This window comes from Heliangelus exortis, chromosome 24 (genome assembly GCF_036169615.1).
Source record: "Heliangelus exortis chromosome 24, bHelExo1.hap1, whole genome shotgun sequence".
Lineage (NCBI taxonomy): Eukaryota > Metazoa > Chordata > Aves > Apodiformes > Trochilidae > Heliangelus > Heliangelus exortis.
The window spans coordinates 5,356,037-5,377,430 of record NC_092445.1 but is presented as its reverse complement, the minus strand read 5'-3'; the positions used below and the strand labels follow the sequence as shown (position 1 = coordinate 5,377,430).

General features: G+C 49.3%; 1 protein-coding gene across 2 annotated transcripts; it reads right to left on the bottom strand.

The window, feature by feature from the left end:
• Nucleotides 1–4,243: 4,243 nt before the first annotated feature.
• On the bottom strand, nt 4,244–20,616 carry SMAP2 (small ArfGAP2). 2 transcript variants are annotated; one of them, XM_071767661.1, is made up of 10 exons: nt 20,444–20,616; nt 9,395–9,528; nt 9,052–9,137; nt 8,139–8,217; nt 7,686–7,772; nt 7,198–7,279; nt 6,649–6,764; nt 6,369–6,534; nt 5,791–6,113; nt 4,244–5,415 (listed from the first exon to the last, which is right to left on the bottom strand). In XM_071767661.1, the coding sequence occupies exons 1-10, from the start codon at nt 20,544–20,546 to the stop codon at nt 5,290–5,292; spliced, it is 1,302 nt and encodes a 433-aa protein (XP_071623762.1). In that variant the 5' UTR covers nt 20,547–20,616; the 3' UTR covers nt 4,244–5,289. The 2 variants fall into 2 exon arrangements, with proteins under 2 accessions (XP_071623762.1, XP_071623763.1); XM_071767662.1 differs by having other exon boundaries at nt 6,649–6,749.
• Nucleotides 20,617–21,394: the final 778 nt, after the last annotated feature.

Here is a 21,394-nt window from a genome sequence, read left to right as displayed (position 1 = left end):
GATTTCCTGCAGCTTAAGCTGCCCTTGGGTTTTTTACAAGCCTGGAATGGTCTTTACTTGCCAAAGGTGAGTGAAAATTTTGTAGGGCACCAGAAGGTGGGTCAGGCTTCTGGGCTGAATCAGAAATTATCCCCTGTTTCATCAGCATCCTCACTGTGTGTGGAAAGCACGAGGAGGAGAAGATGCTTGGACATAGTTTTTTTCTGAAATGAAGTGAGATGCAGAACCAATTACCTGGCCAGCAACCAGGAAACCAAAGCTATGAAGTGACTTTGGAAAGATGCCACGAGGCACCCGAGATGGGGGAAGCATCCCCTGCACCACCACCTTTCCCAGCTCTTCAAACCATTTCTCCAGAAGCAGTTCCAGATGGAGCTCTGCACTGCAAATCCAGAGATTCCTGGGGAGAGGGATGAGGAGCCCTTGGCTGGCAGGGAATCATTTCTGTGTCTGTTTTACACAGCTGCTCTGGCAATGAGACCCGGCGGGTCAAGCCTGGAGTTGTAGAGATGTGCACGAGAGGAGTGAACCCATTCCACACCTCTGCTCCTTCCCGTGGGGTTGCAAATCCTCAGCAGCAAAGTCCAGCTGAAGGGGCTTCACTTCCAAAACCTGCACCAGAGATGGTTTTCAGGCAGAAGGACTCCACCTTCTATTTTCTTCCAGTTGACTCAGAGCTTCTTCCCAGATTGATGTGAAAGGCTTGGACAATGCACATCTGCAGATTCCTTGAGGGTGTGCATGTGGTTACTGATTTGGAAAATAACTGCATTTTAAAGGTCAAGGAGCAGAGTTCTGGCACTGTGCTTCTCGATGGCTGAATTCAAAGTCTAAAATGTGTTTTGCATCACAGATGGAAAAAGGTATGAAGAGCTCTCTTTCTCTCCTTTCCTTTGGGTTTTCATGCCTCCAGGCAGAGCTGGAAAATCACCTCCAGTAAGAGCAAGGTTTGCATCCCTGAGGTGCCAAGGGCCTGGCAGCCACTCCATGTTCCTCCAGCAAAGCTGTCCCAGCTGGAAGTCTTCCTTCTACTTCATGGGCACAAGCAGAGAAAACTCCCCGAGCTTTGGCTGTTGTTAGAGGTGCAGGGGTGACGTTTCTGAGCTATAAAGGTTGGAAAGCTGCAAGGAAGCAGAGTCTGCAGTGAGGAGGGGATGGGAGGGCTGGGGGAGGATGTGCTGCGTGTCACAGGGCTGGGTGACCAGGGGTGACAATAATGCTCCCCTGAGCTGGGCTGGCTTGGATCTGAGGAAGTTCAGGTTTTAAAAGCAGACTTGGAAAAACGCAGAGCAAAGGGCCTGAGTGTTTGTCTGGCTGTCTGAAGAACCGTCACACTGTTTGACCCCAACCATCTGCCCTGGGCACAGACACCAGGAGGGAGCAGCTGCCACCCAGCCCTGGGAGCTGCTGTGACCACTGTGCCTGTCTGCAGCTCAGATTATTGGGATACCTCATTTTTTTTTTTCCCATTTTTGTTTGTGTTTTTTGTGTGTTGGGTTTTTTTGTTGTTTTTTTGTTTTCCCCTTGTGTTGTTTTGTTTTGTTTTGTTTTGTTTAACAACCAGAGCTCAGTGTGCTCTCACATTCAGGTTTGGGGTTTTTTTTCCGTCTTTTTGGGGTTGGGGTTTTTTTTTGGTTTTTTTGGTTTTTTTTTTGGTTTGGTTTGGTTTTGGGTCGTCGTTTTCTCTGAGCAATGAAGAGCAATTAATTCCCTGGGGTGTGCACTGACCACCTGCCCCCAACGCTGGCTCCTGCCTGCCCACCCTCTGCTTTCTTTAGCACTTGCACTACTGATGGCTGAGCTCCAGGGCAAGGGAAGCAAAGTGCTGCTCTGGAGGAGGGGGGAGTCACCCAGACGCTGGGTCCACCCCCTTTCATCTCTGTACATATCCCCAGTACTCACTCAGAAAAAAAAAAAAGAAAAAAAAAAGGAAAAAAAAAAAAAAAAAAAAAAAAAAGGGGAATTTTCCCCTAACACCCACATGAGAGCTGTAAATGGTTGATGTCAGAAAGCCTCTGGACAGAGCTGAACCCCCTCCTGGTACCCAGCTGGCCACAGCCTGGCACTGGGTGCCTCCTGAATGTTAGCACTTTGAAGTTGGTGGCCTTGTTCTCTTAAAGGGCTTGATCTTTTCATGCAGTTACAAGTAAAATATTCTTCCCCATCATGCTGTCCTACTCCCCACCTCAAACTGAAGCGATGAACAAGCACCTGGACCATCCAAGAGATTGTCCAGGACTTAAGAATCTGTCATTAATCTCAGAAGTTTATACCTCAAATGTAAAAACACAGACATCTGTCTTGGTAACAACACTTGGGAAAGTCTGAATTCAACTTTGTCCTTGAATTCAATTACAAACAGCACCAGGAAAAAAGCAAAAACAAACTTGCATTGGCACAAGGATAAAAAACACTGATTAATTTTTTCAGAACCCAAACTGAAGCAAAATTTCAGAATTTATATTCCCCAAAAAGTCATGTGAGGGGTTTACCTACACCTCACAGATCTTTAAACACAGCCTATGCCTTTTAAACTGTGCTAGTCCCCCCCTAAAAGAAAAAAGGAAAGTACAAAGGGGAAGAATAGTGACAGGCACCAGCAAAGAAAATTTATATTAAAAGGTCCAAGATCATTAAAGGCAGGAGGCAATGAGATGCAACCAGAAGAACTCAGGCAGCCTGACATCTCTCAGCACATTCTTGCTCCTCCTTGCTGCTTCACATTTCCCACCCTTCAGTCCCCAGGAAGCTGCACTGGTAAGAATTAACTATGCCAAGAGAGTCCCAGTAGAGTGGGAAATTGTCAGAACCTCATTACTCCCTGAGCTAATTGCCATGAGAAGCTTCCCCACTGAGCTCTAATGACAGAGGCAGCAAAGGTCTCAGGGTCTGAGGGCACCTCTGTGTCTTTGGGTGCCTCCAGTACCTGGGGGGAAAAGGAGAGTTTGGTGCAGAACTGTCAGGGTTGACACACTCCCCCTGGCAGCTCTGTGCTCATGGAAGCCAGGATGGAACCACATCAGTGAACAAACTTGGCTGCCTTCACCTGTCCTCTCGTATTTTGTGATAAACTTTGCTTTGATGACAGATTCGTTAATTTAACGACTCCACCTTAAAATCAATGCCACAGAGGGGTGAGCTGAGGGGGGTCCTACACCCCAGTTCCATGTTCAAGACAAGGGGATGGGCTTGTGATGGATACTTGAGAATGGAAATAGATTTAAAAAAAGCAAATGGCAATTTTATACCTGTGTGATGTAATGTTTTATATGTGCGTTGTCTTTCTTAATGTAAAACTCTTGTATTTTTGTGGTTTATATGCAGCAGGACTGATGGCTGTGAGGGTGCACGCTATTTTGTAAAATATTCTTAGCCAGTTTTCCCAAAGAGGAAAAAAACTGAAGTATTCACATTTTCATTGGCTTGTACCTGCATGTACAGTATTGGGGCAGCAAGTGAAGATGATTAAAGCCAGCTTGAAAACTTTTTTCTGTGCTTGAGTTGAGCTTCTCAAACCATCCAACCCCAACCCACATCTGTAGCTTAAAATAAGCCAACTCCCCACAGCTGATATGCTGGAGAGGAAGGGAAGAGGAAGAAACCCCCTTTTTTTTTTCTGAAAAGAGCATTTTTTGACTTGAGGAAAGAAATACCACCATTAACATGCAAGCAGAGCACCCCTGACACCAGGCTCATGCAATGAGCTCCTTCCCCTGCAGCTGCACACAGACACCCAGAGCCCCAAGCAAACCTGGCCTTCAGATCTCTGTAAATTGACTCCTAAATCCTTTTATATTCTCACTGTTACCACTTCTTGTGAAAGGTTCCCATCTGCCTTTTGAACAGGGCAGGTTGTGTTGGCCTCCTCATCACTGAAGTTCTCCCTGCAGCCCCAGCAGCAGGAATGCTGTGATGCCCACACCCCCTGGCATCTCTTGGGTATAAAAATGTCACCCAACACCTGGGACACAGCCCAGGTAGCCTTTGTAGCCCCCTGCTACAAAGCAGATGCAGTTGGACTGATTTAGCTGAAAGGCTCCGAATTCCCACATGCCCAAAGTGACCACCCTGCCCCCAAAGTGACCATGGTGAATCACAACCTGGTAATGCTGCTAAAAAAAACCAAACCAAACCAAACCAACCAACCAACCAAACAAACAAACAAAAACAAAAAACAAACAAAAACAAACAAACAAAAAACCCAAAAAACCAAACAAACCACAAACAACCAAGATTAAGTCAGTTGAGGTTTCACTGCAATGTTTTATTTGGGAATTTACATATACACAGGGGTAAAGTAGACCACAGGAGTCTGACTGACTTCTTGCTCACGCTGATGAGTTTAAGCAGTTGTGTTCTACTGAAGATGAGAAAAGAAATCTGACCCACCCACTTCTTATGCCTAGAGTAAAATGTCAAAAGCTTGCTAGGAAAGGGTACCAGGATTACAGGAACAAAACCAACAAAAAAATATGAAAAAAGTATAAATTAGGATGTCATATTCATTTTAAAAGTGTAAGAAAACTTGCAGTGGGCTCTCAGCCCCTGATAAGTTAACTCTCAGTTAGATTGTTAAAAGTTAAATACATCAATACCACATATTAGACAGAAAAGCCACTCTGAAGTGCAAGTTTCACATTCCAAACAGTTTGCCCCCACACTGTGCGAGAATCCTGCTTGCTCATGGGGGGAGGGAGGGATGAGGGGTGAGGGAGGGGTCTTCCCTAGGACTTTGGTTCCAATGAGGGTTGAAGAGCCAAGCACAGCGAGGCCTCAGCTCCGGAGAAATCCACTCAAGGGAAGAGGTAGCAAGGCTTGCTTGCCCCTGGGCTTGGGTTAAAATCCAGTTCCTCAAGCACCAAGCAAGGTTTCCACCCCTCTGCTCACCAAAACCCCTACTAATACTAGTTTAGGTGATTTTTTATTTATTTATTTTTTTTTAAAAGGCCTGACAAGCCAGGCAGTATGAAGTACAGATTTCCCCAGTTCCTCAGTCACACCTCTGCTAAGATACCCAGCAGGACAGTAAGTGCTACCCAGAAGCATTAGTGGAGGTTTGTGCAAGGAGGGGGTCCACCCCAAAGTGTGCATTGACTGTGCTAAATACAGGGGAGCTGATGTTCTGGTCACTGAGGTTTCACTGTGTCTGACAGTGAAAAGGCAGAGATGGGTCTCAGTTATGGAAAGAGGTTCAGGCTGGGCAACCAGCCAGAAAGGAAAACCCTGAATGTCTCATGGAGCAGTTTTGAAGAACAGAACAGAAGGCAAAGATGGTCACAATGCAAGGGATCATTTCCACATCTGAGTGCTGAGGGACTGATTGCTGCCCTGGGCACCTCCTCCACCCATTGACTGTCCATATCCCATCATACCATTAGCTCCATAGAAGTTCATCCCAGCCATCTGCTGGGTCATCTGCAAAGGGGAGAGGAGAGAAGGCAAGGCTATGTCAATGCAGCTGCCAGAGCACAGCAGAAATAAAACTCTTGCTTCCCAACATATTAAGGACTCAATTAAATGCTTCTAAAGAGTTACAGTGAACAGAAGCCACTGATTTCTCACGTGCCTCCCACCTAACAAGCCGAGAAGTTTTCATTTTACCTGACGTCTCACTGGTTTTTGTTCTCCACCAAGCACTGAGAACTCTGAAGATGTGACTCCTTTGTGATCCCTCAGCTTGCCTGCAGCCCTCACCCAACCCCAGGAGCCCTGAAGCTTTCAGGTAACAGGCTAGATGTGCCTCCCCTGCCCTCCATCCACCCTCGTGGTCAGCAGAAGATCCCACCTCACCTGAGCAATGTTCCACTGCAGCTGCTGTGCTGGCTGCACACCATAGATGGGCTGGGGAAGTGCTGCCATGCCAGCCACATACCCAGCCTGCTGTGCTGCCATCATGCCATTGGGGACACCGATGACAGCTGCCTGCACGTTACCCACGTAGCCAGCAGGGATGGCCATGGGAGTCACCATCCCTGCAGCTCCAGGCTGGGCCATCATTCCCACTGATGGTGCCATCATGCCTCCCATCATGCTGCTGGAGGGGGCTACTCCAGGAAAGGCAGGGTATGCTGCTGCAGGGTACGCCATCTGAGCTGGGGCCATGAACATCGCTCCTGGCAAGAGACAGAGAGGGAGGAAGGGAAGAGCTGCTGCTTTCCTTGTCAGGGGCTGCAAGGCTGACCTTCAAATCACAGACTATCACATCACTCACTGGGCTGTGACATGGAGACCAAGCTGTTCACTGAGCTCCTCACCAGTTCTCGAGGACCACCTACATCCCCACATCTCTGCTTGTCAGCTGTCAGGACACCCCACCCACTCTGAGCCAGAGGACCGCCCTGCAGCAGCTCTATTCTGAGCTCTCTTACCTTGTGCAGGCAGCTGAGGTGTTTGTGAGCCATACAGGGAGAGGATGGAGTCCTTGGAGAGCTGCTTCTTCCCCACTTCGTCCCCTTTGCCTCCTGGCTCAGGGAACAGGTTCAGGTTTTCGGGTACTGACCCAGCACTTCCAGCTGTTGGCATGGAGCCAGTGACCTGAGGCAGGGAGAGCACAACATCTGCATCCAGCACCAGGACAACTCAGAGATCAGCACCTCATGCCAGCATCAAACAACTCTCCCAAGCACTGATGGCCCCTACTCAACTCACCTTCCTGCAATCAGAGTTTGATCCCACAGAGGCAAAGAGATCAAGGTCCTTCTCCAGGCTGCTGGGCCTCCCGTTTGTCATGGGGGTGGTCAGAGGAGCATCTGGGAGAGACAAAGCTGAGATGGGTGCCCAGGCAGACAGAGGCTGAGGGGCAGCCTCCTGCCAAGGAAGCAGTTGTGCCACTCAGCCTGGTGACCTGACCTGCCAGCTCTTCCCTTGTCCTGCTGCTGCTGAGAAGGAACAGGCTCTGGACTAAGGAATTGCAGTGTGCTGGTTCTGTTCTGTTAACCTCACAGCAGCCCAGAGCCAGGCTGGGTCTGGAGGCCACTGCTGCTGCTAAAGAAAAAAACACTGCACCAGCAGAAAGGAAAACATCAGGAAAGCCATTTCTGCTGCCATGCTGAGGAGCTGAAGCAGAACACTCTACTGCACCTATCAGCTACTGTTCAGCTGACATGGAAAATAAGCACTAAAAGCTCATCAAATTCACAAGGCCCAAGGTGGTGCATAGGGTCACTGTAAGACACACAAGGCTCAAAAGGCTCTTACCAAGTCCCAGCAAGTCCATTACTGGTTCAGTAGATTTAGGAGAACTTTTTCTAGACTGCTGCGTTTCTTCTTTCTTTTGAGGCTAGGGAGAAAGGAACACCAAAAATCTTGTGCAAATTTTGGGTTTACTCCGATACACTGGAGGCTTTCATGAGAGATTAACCCTTCAAATCCTTTTTTTTTCCAGTGGACATAACCCACTGGCAACTTCAAGCATGCTCTGAACTAGGAAAAAAAAAATAACTGCTCAGGCTGGAAAGTGGAGCGGGGGCAGTTGGATTCCAATGTGCTCTGCACTGCAAGGCAGAACACATCTGCTTAGTGTCTGCTTCAGCTGAGCAAAACAAGCTACTACCATTACTGTGACTCAGTGCAGCCACTGCTCTGACTGAGGCCAGAAAAAATGCTTCCATATCAAGCTGGGTTACCTCTCTATTGCTTGAGAGAAACCTTTGCAATTGACCCATGACCGTGCCTTTTGATCTTACCATTTTCACCTTCTCAAAGATGATAGGTTCCAGTTTCCTTTCTGATACTGGCTCATTACTCCTTTTCCACTTGTCATCCTTTTCTTTCTGTAAGGGAAAAAAAAACCCACTGATGTGAGGGGCAAAAGCTCACATCACCACACTGGAAGTTCATACAGAGCTCTCCATGATGCTGTTAGCAATCTCAAAAGCCTCAATGATAGAGCTAAAGATTTGTATTTGTAACTGGTCCTGCTTTGAGCAAAGGGTTGGACAAGGAGGCCTTCAAAGGTTCTCTCCAGTTTCAGTTCTTTCTACAGTATGACTGAGCCTAATCAGCCTTGAAGAGATTAGTCACTAATACAGGAAACATTTAAACTGTCTATTTTCATAGTCACTGCTTACTCATAAGACAGACACACACTTAGAGCTTAACATGTATTCAAGCTTCTGTAGAAGGGATTAGAAACTAACCCTAAATGCACTGATGTCAATACTTCTGTCCATGTACTTCTTCTTTTCATATTTATCCCGAATGAAGCTCTCCACAGCTCTGCAAGCAGCTTGTTAAAGACAAATGATTCAAGAACAGAAGACTCACACAGTAGCATTTGACATGTGGGTACAAGGTACAGGTTGTAACTAATGACTGTTTAAAGAGCACATCCAGAAGTAACTTTCTTAAAATAAGTCAGTGTTGGGTCCAACTGCTTTTTTGCTACTCGTTTTTTGCCCCTGGGTTATTCCAAGCATGATGGTGCTACAAAAGGTACACTAAATCAGGGCCTAAATTCCTAGCATATTTTCTTCACTGATGTACATTTACTTCAATCATCATTTATGAGCATACATGTCATTAGCACAAATCACACAGTGGCCAGATGGACTCTCTGCATACACAAGCACATCAGCCACCAGCTTAAGACATAAAAAAAATTATGGTAGAGAGGTTCTCCTGTGTCTCTCTGGGTTCTCATCATTCCCTTTTGCACCAGGCATCTGGAAACCCTCCTGTAACATAAAAAAGTTACAGCTTAACAGAAGTGTTCACCCTTTTTATCCATCTCCCCTGAGAATTTTAAATGCTCAGCACTTCTGAGAGTCAACCATCCTATTTGCCACAGACCCTAAAGGGCACATCTCATGCAATAGCTTCAGGTTGTAACCCTTGTGCTCCAGTTCTCCACCCTTATAGCTGGGAAGAAATCCTTAAGAAATCCTTGTGCCTCTCTTCTGCTTCCCTCTGTAAGCAACCAGCCTGCAGGGGAAGCAGAGCTGGGAACTCATCCTGATGCCCAGGCACAGGGAGTTAAGCCTCCTGTGCAAGCACAAAGTGACAAGATGAAAAGACTCCACATTTCCCCAGCAGCAGAGGAAAAAAGGATGCTGATCTGTCTGAGGTCTCCTGAAGTTCTCGGGCAGGTAGGCTTCATAAAGACGATTTGCTTTTCCATTTCCCATCTCTTGTACACACTGCAATTCAAAAAGAATTCTTGAGCCTTTTGTTTCAGACATTAAAGCTCTCACACACACCAGCACACCAGGCTCCCAAGCAAGAATCTATCCATGGTAACTGCAAGGCACACGTAGACTTTTGAAGTCTGTTCTGTCCCTGAAAGCCACTCCTCAGGCTGCACCTCCCACAGCTTGGGCCGATTCAGACTGTGTTTACTTCCAGGTTTCTGAAGCCCCAGGAACAGAAGAGCACTGCTCCCACCCCCCTGTGTTACCTGTATCTGTTCCTGTGTCCACTGGTCGAGATTGACAGATTTTACCCTGGATATATGAACTCCCAGGTTCCTGTGGATCCCAGCACAACGAATACAGATGAAGACCCCGATATTCCAGGATGCCCATCGTGGCCCTGCAAAGAGACACAAGAGTTTCACAGCATCCACCTGGAGCTGCCTTCAACAGCTGAGAAACTGCACCAAGTGAACTGGGACTGAGCTGTTTACATTTTCATCCAGATTAGAAATCGGAATTAGACATCAGCAGGATGTTTAAAGGTTGCCTCCCAGTCATTATACTTCAAGCTACTATTTTATTGTCTCCCTCTTCCATTTTGAGAGCTCTACACAAGACAAACATCTGTAAGAGGAGGAGGGAGGAAATTAGGCATTTGAACCACCAAAACACTCCAAAAGGCCTAATCTCATCTTGGTTGAACAGTCATGTCAATAAGTCTGTGTTCCTGCTTAGCAATGGGGAATCTTTTCCTGGATAACCTTACTGCAGTGGAACCAGCTCTGGAACAGCCACTACTGCTCTAGGAAAAGCAGTATAAAATACTCAGCATTTGACATACAGCTTGCATCACCAAATCTCCTCTTACATCTTAAGCAGGAAGCTGGAGCTGAGTAAGGAGAGCAGCCCAGGGAAAGCCCAGTTCACTTTGGCAACCAGAAACACAGAGCCAGGGCCAGAACCCCAGAGGTTGCAACCCTGATACCAGACAGATTATCAGTTCACTCCACAGTTTCTGCAGCTCTGCTCAGATTCAGGGCTTGCATGCAGCTTCCAGACAGGCAGGAGAGCTCCGAGGTGCAGAAGGGAGATCATGCCAGGGAAAAAAAAAAAACCACAGGGGAAAGATTAACAAGCTTAGTTTTACTCACTGCAAACAGTTCTCTGAAGGACACCCAGCAGTGCATCCCCAGGGGATGGCAGAGGTCCACAGGCACTCCCACCATACAGTGTGACCCCCAGCAGACCCTGACCATCCAAACCCTTGTCCTCCTGAGTGTGGCAGCAGTCTGAAGATGCAGTGCAAGATAAGCAGGTTTTCAAACTAAATCATCTGGCTAGAGCTGCGAGCTGGCTGCACAGTTTGTGGCCAGCTGCCACCACGGGCTGGCTACCCCTGTCCATGGGTAACTGGCCAAAGAGTCACAGGGAAGCCACACCCTGAATAAAGGACCCAACAGAGTCCAATAAACTGTGCCAGCCCTTTTTATAGGGACTACAGGCATTACTGCAGATGAAGAACTATCCTGTCTTTTCTTGCCACCATTAAAATAGCAAACTGCAAAGCTAATGAGACTGAGGTGGGAGGGGGAGGAGGGGGAAAGTGTAATTTCAAAGCTCTAAAAAAGCAGCACTGTATTTTAATCTCTTGAATATGCTAGATAGTTAACAGTTTGATTCCTATGCACTGGGAAAGCCTCGTGTATCCTCAGGGATTTGGTGCTGCTAATGCAATCAGTGGCTCATGGCCCCTTGTAGGGCAAAGGCATACAACCTCTAACATACCTCCAGTACCTGTTCCAGCTAATTCACATTATGATTTTTAAAAAGTCTTTATGAAGCCTTCTGGCCTGTCCTGCCACTGCTTTCTGCTCATTCAGTAGAAGAGAGGCCCTTGAGAATGATACTAATTTAATGAAGTTGATCAAAGTCACTTCCCAGCGTCTTGGTGAAACCTCAACAGGAGCACAATCCTGCCTCTGCCTCAGTTCCTTTATCACACCTACCAAAACCTAGGGCTGAATGCCAGCCACAAAGGCAGGCATGGGAAGAAAAGGCTTGTTCAGTGTTATGGCTGTTGCACACCAAGGTGAAACCAGGAACCTTGGTCCTTCATTTGATTTATTTGTGGAGTTCTCTCCCAGCTACACCCTGAAGGCTCTAACGTGAGAGTGCCAGCAGGATTAAGTGTGAGATTCAAGGTTAGATTTAAACTCTAGATATATTTAGCTTCCATAGGACTAAAAGGATTAACAGCCAGCTAGACACTAGCTGAGGGCTGTAGTAATCAGCTCACTGGTTTGTCACATGTCCCAGCTCAAGCCACTGCAGCCCCCTCCCCTGCAATGAACATGACTCAGTGGTACAGCCTGATCCCACTGTCACCTCATGTGTGGTGCAGGATCTGAAACAGCAAGGGCTGAGCACAGGACTAGCAGCTGATTGTCACTGCAGCTCCAACATCCCAGCTCTGGAGGACCCCAGTGCTGAAGCTGCTCTGTTATGCCACTGAATATTTAAAATAAGTAACACATAAGCGTTCAAAATTTCTTAAGCTTGGTTATACAGCCCTTTATGATAGAAAAAGAGGAACAAGACATAGCTACACCCCTCCGGAGGGAAAAGCTACTTTAAGATAAGCAGCTGCACAAGAGCAGCACTTGCCTTGGCACAGCAAGGTGCAATCCAGCAGGGGAAGAGCCACTGCTTGGATAATCAGTGCTGCGCAGGTGGGAGGCAAATGAAATTTGTCCAACTGGATCAAACTCCAAATAACTTCATGCTCATTATAATTATCATTTGGTGTCTTGGGCAGTGAGGAACACGAGGGGGTTTCTTTTGCTGAAAGCACACAGTATCCTAAGCAAGACAGCCCATCCTAGCCAAGCAGCCTGGATGTGAGAGTCACCAGCCCCAACACACACACACCCAGAGACCCCCAGCTCTGCTGGAATCTTATGCCCTCAACCATGAAATGAAAACAACATTTTAAGTGTATAATTTCTTATAAAGCACTTATTTTTGTGGGCAAAGGGGACGGGGTTTGCTGCACATATAAACAAGGCTCCCACTTCCCTCTTTCGAGGCCACTGTGAAGGAGCTCGCCCTAGAAATCCCACCAGGAAGCACCCAGTAAAGATCTGGATGGGAAAAACTTTGCAGAGACATTTCCCCAGTTTCACGTGCCATTTGTAAGGTGACCAGAAAGCCCCAGGTGGTGTTCAGAGAGGTGAAGGCAGCCAAACATTGCAGCACTTCACTTCCCCAAAGCTAAACTGAGCTGAAGACTCTACAGAAGCTCCAGTGACTGACAGAAGGGGCAAAATACCTTAGTAGAAGGGCACAATTTTTAAGGGAAAAATGTTTTTATGTTAGTAGGTCACTTAGAGAACATCACAGCAACACTTATCAGCATTCTAGAGCTGCTGTGGAGCCATATCAGCCCTTGCAGCCCTTCTGCACACCCCAAAACTCACTGCTAATTGCTTGGGCAAGGGCAGGGCACACTGCAGGGAGCACCTCACCTTCTGGGTTCACTGAATTCTGGAAACTTGGATGCAAAAGGGTTTAGGACAAGGCCACACAGAAATATTTAGCTTACTAAATTATTAGAAAGAAACATGAAAGAAATTGGTCCTTGCATGAATACCCCTGCTAATGGTACAGAAACAGTTCCCTTGAGGCTGGCAGTCACCAGGTGGCTTCAGAGCTTAAGGCCTAGAGGAAAACTCACTTCTCATGAGATAAAAAACTGGGAGTTTGGGCAACAACAGCCAATCTCAGACATGCCAGCCTGATGCTGCTGTCCCCCTGGTTTCACTGTTACAGTTAATGCTCTCATCCATGGTAAGCAAGTGACCTGGCACCAGCCTGAGCTGGGCACAGCTCCTTCAGTCCCTGTAACACATCTCATGCCCTTGTTCCTCCCCTCTCATGTGCCCAGATCCTTCCTGGAGAATGCCAGCTGATTGCAGGGGAACAGAAGAGTACAGAAAATGGCAGTTTTGAGTAAGAATGGAATACTAATCAGGACAGATTTTAGAGCCCAGCTATACACTGGCACAACACTAAGGCTCAATCAGAGCACTTGGGGATGCATTCCTGGCCTGGCTGTGGTCACAGAAAGATCACAAGCTTCAAAACATCTATTGCTTGGTCAGTTTTCATTTTGGAAATCTGCACTGACTACTTGAGTGTATTCCTAAGGAGGGAGCACCACCACGCAGCAGAGGAGAAACACAGCTACGTGTGAGGAACTCAGCTGCCTGGTCAGTGCTTCCATGAGACACTTCCACAGCCTGGTTCATATCCCAGCCTGTCAAAACAATCCCTGCATACCAAGCTGCTCATACCAGCTCAAGTTAGCAGCTGAGCTGGAACCATGAATGCCTACGAGGACTGCCTGAATCATCTGCCCTTCCTGAATTCCAATTCCCTTTAAAAGCCCAGCACAGCCTGGCCAGTCCACTTCACACAGGGCCTTACCCACTCAAAGTTCACACCCTTGGGTGTTTTTCCTCAAGGAATCCCAAGGGGATCCACTCCTCACCCTTTACTCAGACATCTCATTTTGGCTCAAGCTACACACGCAGGTTTCTTCAGTAATAACCCTCCAGAAGGCATTTAAAAATAAAACAGAAGTTGGCTGCAAAGCCACTGCTCTTTTGAGAGGGAGGGTCAGGAAAAAATAGATGCTTTCAGAGGCAGGAAGGAGAGAGCATCTCTATTCACAGCCTGATGAAATATTCTTGGTGCAAACAATCACTTGCCTGGCGGGCTCCCTGCCTGCCAGTGCTCCAGCAAAAGGCCATCTGTGAGAGGCCCCTGTGGCTGCTCAGCCCATTGATCCCAGCAAACACTGCTCCATGTGTGGGGCTACAGCATCCCCCAGCCATCCCCTCAGCACTCCCAGGGGAAGGGGATGTGGGAAATTCTCCCTGGAGAGGGATAATCCCTGTGAGAGGACATTCACATCCTCCCATGCAAGCCTTCAGCAGTGCCTGGAAATTTCTCACTGGGTCAAAGCTGAAAGGCCCTGGTTCTTGCAGAGCCAAAGGAGGAAACAGTCGAGGACCCAAGAGCTTCCTTTGACTTGTGGCTTCCTTATTCTGGAGAGGGATTGCTTAATGGCTTACTGAAATTCATTCTGCTCATAGAAAAGGGATGACAAAGGCTGTCTTACACAACAGCTTCCTCTGCTCTTTACTGTAGATGCCTGTTCTACAGGCAACTGTTCAGATTAGCTTGAGAAAACAAGGCAAGCTCTGCTAAAAGTACAATTAAACTCAACTTCAGGTTCTCTAAATTACATGATGTAGCACAGGCTGGTTAGTTACAGGTCTCAGCATGCATCCTGATCCAGGAATCTGAGATCTGTCAAACATCAGCACTTGCAGATACCCCCACATTTAGTACCAGACTGAGTTTTCAGAAAGAGACTGGAACCCAGTGAAACACGGGTGCTAACAGCATAAAGCTCTGTGGCAAGGGAGCCTGACAAGGCTACACTCAAGTTGTTCAAAAGCTTGAGTTTATGCCATCCCTTGAAAGCAAAAAGGGCTGTTTTCAGGGGTTTTGTCTTGTTTTTTCCTTGTCTTGTTTGGTTTTTGTTTTTGTTTTCCCCAGTAGCAAATTGCTGCAGCAATTACAGGCTTTAACCACTCTTTGCAGGAAGAAGGAAGAGTCAGAGGCATCTCTGGGGGATGAGAATATTGCTTCTGACAACAACTTGGGAGTTTTGCCTTAATCTTCCTGCCTGTATGACCTGCATCCAGTTTATTCTCTCCATGTTTGACACAGGGACTTCACCAGCCAGGTCAGACCAAGCTGACTGCTGCAGGCTCAGAAACAGGCTTTGAATCTTCCACAGTTTACCAGGAATGCCAAACATTTGGGGGCCCTTTTGAGGTTTAGCTCCTGGGCCACTTTGACTGAGAATCTATCTGATATCTAGAGCTAGACATGAACAAATTTTCACCACCACAGTTACCAAAAAGCTCTTGAGATTAACAAGGAAAGGGCATAACCTCAATAGTATAGAACAGAATGGCATGTTTTGCCAAAAATAGAGGTAAGCAGTTTAACAAGGCACAGGTAAATCCAGCTTCACAGTCAGAGGAAGCTTTGCTCTAAGACAGTTTCTCTTAAAAGCTCAAACTTTATGTCCCAGATTTCCTGGGACACATGAAGTAATCACTATTCTGGATCAAACTGAAGGAGAACAAAGCTATTCTTGACTCTCTAGTTGGTTTTGATAACCTACTTGCATTTTGAAAGGTGAATTACCTTTAAATTGCAGAGGCATTTTCTGAAGAGGTTGGCACACGAGCTCCTGAGCATTTGCTACCTTATGCAACTCATCTCCCAGTTACTATAGGAACAAACTTCTACTGAAGTTGCAGCTCATGCTCCAAGAATCCCATGGCATTTTGGGGCCCTTCTTGCAGAGCTAGGCAACCACCCAGGCTCTCTCTGCTTCACAGGTAGGGCCACACAGCTGGTACAGGACACAGGCACCAAGGCTGACAGGGTTTGCCAGGATGCCCTCAGCAGGAGGATTATCTTTGTTATCTCTTCCTGGCAGCTGCAGAGATGTGCATCCCTGCACGTGACTCAGAGCTCTCTGGAGCTTTTCTTAAAGGTTATCTTCCTACAACTCTCCTGAGCACAAAACAATTCCACAAGAAGGTTGTGAGTTGTTGGGTTTTGGGTTTTTTGTTTGTTTGTTTGTTTTTGTTTCTTTTTTTATCTCCTCCTTTTGTGGCTTGAATGGGAAATTCCAAACTTTCAAGCAGTGTATGTAGGGTCAGGCTGACAGCCAGACAGAGCCGTGTCCCCTCCCAGCCAGTGTCTGACACCCTGGCAGCACTTTTGAGGCTCCTCAGATGAAGATGCCAAGGGACAAAGTTTATTTCTGAACACTAACACTCACCTGCAATTAACACTGCTTTATGCACAGGACTGTTCCTTTCAGACCTGACTTTAGCAGAGCAGATTCAAAAGCAGAAGAGGAAGCACAGCACTCGTTAAGGTAACTGCAGAATATTGTGGCTGCAGCTGAGCATGGAAATGAGTGCACAGGCACACAGACATCTCCAGCCTGCTCCCATTACATAAGACACAGCTTTCTGCTCCTGACACAAGACTTTCCAAGGCAAACGGGGAAGCTTCAGCCCCACTGCTTTGATTTTTTTCAAGCCCACTGCAGGCAGCACTGCCCACTGCTCAGTGTGCCCGTAATGAGCATTTCTTCATCACATGCAGTTGTTCAAGGCAGCTATTTAAAACAAGCTGCTCTTCATCTTGCTTTCACTGAAAAGGAAATTCAGCTGCAATTCAATAGTCTGCTGATGGAGGAGTTGAGTCACAACAGATTTTTGTTGAATATTAGCAACGTGTTTTATATTAATATAGTTTGGTTGGACTAAGCCAGCTGTAATGAGCCGTAATTCCACTGGAAATCTTTCCTTAACCACACCTGCTCCAGTCCCAAGCCTTTTATCCTGCTCTTCCTGCTTTCCACCCAGTATTTAACTACCTCTTGCCAGGTATTTTCAAAGTTCTACTCCCTTTTCCAGCAAAGACTGCTTGAAGAAGTACATCTTGGCCTGCGTTGTGCTCAGGGAGTTTCCCATCTAACCATTCAAGCCAGGAGGAAGGGTTGATTTTGGTAAGGAACCCACAGTTCTCACAAGGGACAAAGGGAAGAGTCAGACAAAGCAGGAGGAGCACGGGGCAACCTGAGCTGATGCAGACACACAGCAGACCTCCTTGGTGCTCCCTGTCCCTGGGGAGGAACCTGCCCGTCCGACGTCAACCACAGGGGATCCCCGGAGCCTGCGGGATGGAGGGGACTGGAAGAGCAGAGGGGAAGAGTTTGGGAGAAGGAGAGAATCAAATAGAATTAGCTGTATGGTACACAAGTTCAGCACAGAGCTTTAGAGTCAGAAATGCAGAGGAAAATCCAGTTAATGTGAGGCAGCACAAGACATTTTCCATTTACTGGAAGACATCTCAGGTCAAGTCCACCCTGCCCAGACTCCACACACAGCCCTCCACCTCTCTGCAATTTCAGCCTCCAAGCTCATTTTGATGTTCAGCAGGATTCTTCTGACAGATACTCAATACTGACTGCTTGACATTCATGCTGCCTTGCACACACAAAACCACAGCAGCAAAGAGGAAGGAGGAAGCAAGAGATCTCACCCAATTTCCTCCAACATGAGCCCCTCACCACTGCAATGTTTATTGTTGCAAAAGCAAAAACCACCCCAAGCTTTTTTTTCTCACTTTCCTTATCTTTTTTTCCCCTCCCAACAATGCAGACCCAGGACATTAAGATCTGTCTAGAGAAGCCATCAGGCTGCTGCTGCTGCTGCAGGTTCTCCCTCCAGGCTCATCTGTGGAGCTCTTGGAGAAAAGCTGCAGAGAAAGGTCTTGAAGCCATCGCTGGCTCCAGCACAAATCAACTGAACAGGCACAGGAGGACAGGAGAACACTTTGGAGAATTTGAGTTTTCCCTCCTTCTCACACATCCAGATGCAGTTGGAGCAGGAATCACTCATATGCACTGCCTGAGGGAAACCAGGGAAGAGCAGCCCAGCAGAGCACCCTCTCTCTGAGCACTCACATGGATGAGGACAGAAAAACCCAACTGTTCAGCAGAATGGCACAGAAAACCAGAGCAGGTTTGTTAAACTGACCCCAGAGTGCTGGGCCCAGCTCACAGCCAACACCAGCTCCTGGAAAGAAAACTTTTACCCTCGTGCTGAGAACTTCTGGGGAGCAGGAAGTCAAGAGGGTGCATGGCAGCAGTGCAGCTCATGCTCACAGGTGCTGTCATCTCCTTTAGTTCTGCTTATAAAAGTGAAAAAAAAAATCTAGTAATGAATCTCAGCAAGAAGTTAGGTCATTGGGAAGAGGCAGAATGGAGGTGTGGGTGGGATCTGCACAGTCCCTGCCCGTGTGTCATGCTGGCTTTGAAATGCTCAGATCAAGCAGCAAACCACTGCAAAATTCACTGACTTCAGCAAAAATCCAGGTGGTCAAAAGAAGCTTTTTATGGCAAAAGTGTCTTGACAGGTGCTACAGGAGCTGCTAGGTTCCTACCCCACCTTCAGCTTTGTGAAAACTCATACAAGACCCTCATGATGTTGACAGTGCTTGGCCAAAGGAGGGAGCTGGCACAGGAAACATTCCTGTCCCCACCAGCAGTGCCTGGTGACAGCCCTGACCTTGGAAAAAGACTCCTGAGAGAAGTGCATCTTCATGTACCTCAGCCAGAGACAGACTCAGGTACAAACCAAGCAATGAAGAGCTCCAGAGAAGAGCAGCAACTCTTCAAGGCAGCACTGGAAAGGTTGGGGGGAGCTCTCTGGAGCTGGCAAACCCCACACGGCCTCGTTAGAGCTGTAGTGATTAATAAACCATTTATCAAATAAAATGAGCTCTTTGCACAAGCCAGCAGGACTCAGACCAACCCTTCCTTGCCACCCCTGACACAGGAAGCAAAACACAGCCCAGCACCTTGAGTGGCACCAGACACCTGCAGCACCTCCTGTGGCCTCAGCTCTGTACACTGCCCTCAAGAATGAGACCCCACAGCCCTGTGAACCTCATTAGTAGAGCGGGTAATTATTTTGTCAGATAACTGGGTACAAGAGGAGCCTGCTCTGCCTGACTGAGGCACCCGGCCCATCCCCCTTGCAATGCACATTGAGTTTTATACAGAATGCTGCATCCCCAGGAGGAGCTGTGCAGCCACATCAAAAGAGGGAGCCTGGAAGTGTTGGGAGAACGTGTTCCCATGGTGTGTATGCTGCTGGCTCAGGCCTGGAAAGACAAGATAAGATAAGGCAGCTATTCTTGCCCTTGGCACCAGCATTGGGAGCCAAGAGATAAGTGATCTGCAAGCAGGAGGCACGTTCTGTCTGCCAACACCACCACCTCCAACCCACATGGGCAACCAAGGCCTGGTGTGAAATGCAGCTCAAAAAAATCCAGCACCCCAAGGGAAGGGAGGCTGCTCCCAGGAGGATGCTGTGCTTGGGGCTGGGTTTGGGGTTTTTTTTGAGCCAGCCTGAAAACAAACCTCAAGAGCACAATGTTTGGTGTTGTTGAGCAGAGCTCTCTGCAGGTTTTAGAGGTCACACTGAGGTGAGTGTCTCCCACTTACAGATAAGGAAACACAGCCCCTGCCCCAACTTCATTTATTGCAGCTACTGAGAAACAAGCCTCGAGTTCAGGCTCTCCAAATCATTATAAAAGCTCATTAAATCAGGATTTTAGGTAGGCATGGGCATAACCTTGACTCTTTAGCTACAGGAAAGCAAAGCATTTGACAACAGCAAGGTACAGAAAGGCACCTCCCTCACCACAGAGCCAGTGACAGCTGTTTGATTTGTCTTCTAGAACTCAGACTTTCCATCTGATTTCCTTTCTACCCCACCCCACTCTTTTCTCAGAAAAATGAGGATCACAACGTGCCTCAACACCAAGATTAAACGGGAAAGGAAGCACGGGACAAAATAGGAAATTCCTCCAGTGATTCCATGGGCAAAGTTCTGATCCATCCCTTCCTCCTCCTCACACTCTGCTCCCAGACCTGCTCTGCCCGATGCCCCGGGGCTGCTCTGCTGCTCCCCTTCCCAGGATGTGACTCCTCAGCAGCGATGCCCTCCAGCACTGACACAACGCCAGCTCTCAGGTTCCTCTTTAACACGAGGCTGCTGCCCCCGTGCAGCCCCCAGACCCCGTTCAGAGCTCGCAGGGACCCCTCAGCTCGGTCAATCTCCAGCCCAGATGTGCTGAGAGGCACCGGGGGTGGCTGCTGTGCCAGGAGCAGCTATTAACACACAATTAATTCTGCTAAAGCCACGGCCGGGATTTTTTTTTCTTTTTTTTCTTTTTTTCTCAAGCGATGGGGAAATCCCCGACCCGACCGTGCTGCAGACCCCCAGCCCGCCCGTGCCCCGCTGCCCCTGCCCGCACCCGGAGCTCTCTCTGCCTGCTGACGGGGCACGGGTCGCGGAGCCGTCCCCTCCCCCCCCCCCCCCGGCCAGGCCTATCCCACCGGGAGACCCCCGGGGAGCGGCGACACCAGAGAGCTGCGAGAGGCCCCTGCCGCAGCGGGCAGCAGGCGGAGGGCAGCAGGCGGAGGGCAGCAGGCGGAGGGCAGCAGGCGGAGGGCAGCCCCTCGCCACACGCTGCCACCGAGGAGGTGACAACCGCCCCGGCCCGGGCTCCCCGCTCCCGCCAGGCCCCGCCGCCCTTCCCCCCCCAGCCGGCGCAGCCCGCGGGGAGGCCGCCCGTACCTTTCGCCTGGCAGTCGGCGCAGTACTTGTTCTCCTCTTCCGCCAGCAGGCCGGCCAGCACCGCCTGGTACCGGTCCACATCCCGGACCGCTTTGCCCGTCATGGCGCGGCCGGCGCTGCCCGCCCGCGGGTCACGGCGCCGCCGTCCCGGGCAACGGCCACTTCCGGCTTCCGGTGGGCGCGCGGGTGCAGGGAGGGGAGGGGTGAGGGGTGGGTGGGGTCAATGAGGAGGAGGAGCCAATGGGCGGCAGCGCGCGCCTTTCAAGGGCTCCCTCGCGCCGCGTCCCCCCTCGCCGCTGATTGGCTGCGGCGCGAGCGGGAACCAATGGGAGGAGGAGGCGGGGGAGGTGTGAATGGGATGTGTCACGTGACCGGCGGGGGCGGGGGGGGGAGGGGAGAGGGGAGAGGGGAGGTGTCAGGGGGCGGGTTGGGTGCTGGGGGGGGTCCGGGAGATAATGGGGGGGTTATGGGGTGCTGGGGGGGTCTGGGGGCTGATGGGGGGGGGCTGGGGGGGCTGATGGGGGGTGCTGGGGGGGCTGTCAGGGGGTGCTGGGCGGGCTGTCAGGGGGTGCTGCGCCTTGTGCCAGGTCCGATCCGCCCACGGCTCTGAGGAGGAGGGAGGGGGCACTGACCCCCCCCCACCCCCCGATGAATCAGTCTGCGGCGGAGCCTGCGAGGAGGAGGAGGAGGGAGAAATCACCGAGATGAATCACCCGTCCCGCGTTCCCTGGGAGCGGGGGGGCGGCGAGTTCAGGGGGCGGCTGCCAGCAAAGGGAGGAACCGGCTGAGGGGAGCCGGGGACACGGGGGGGGGTGACGAGTGATCCACCCGCCCCCCCTCAGGCTCGGGCCGTGTGCTCCCACAGGGACTTGGGGAGCAGCGGGGTGACCCCCCCTGCGCATCCCCCCCTCCCCTGCCGGGGCACCAGGGTATTTCCAGGGGGGGTCTGTC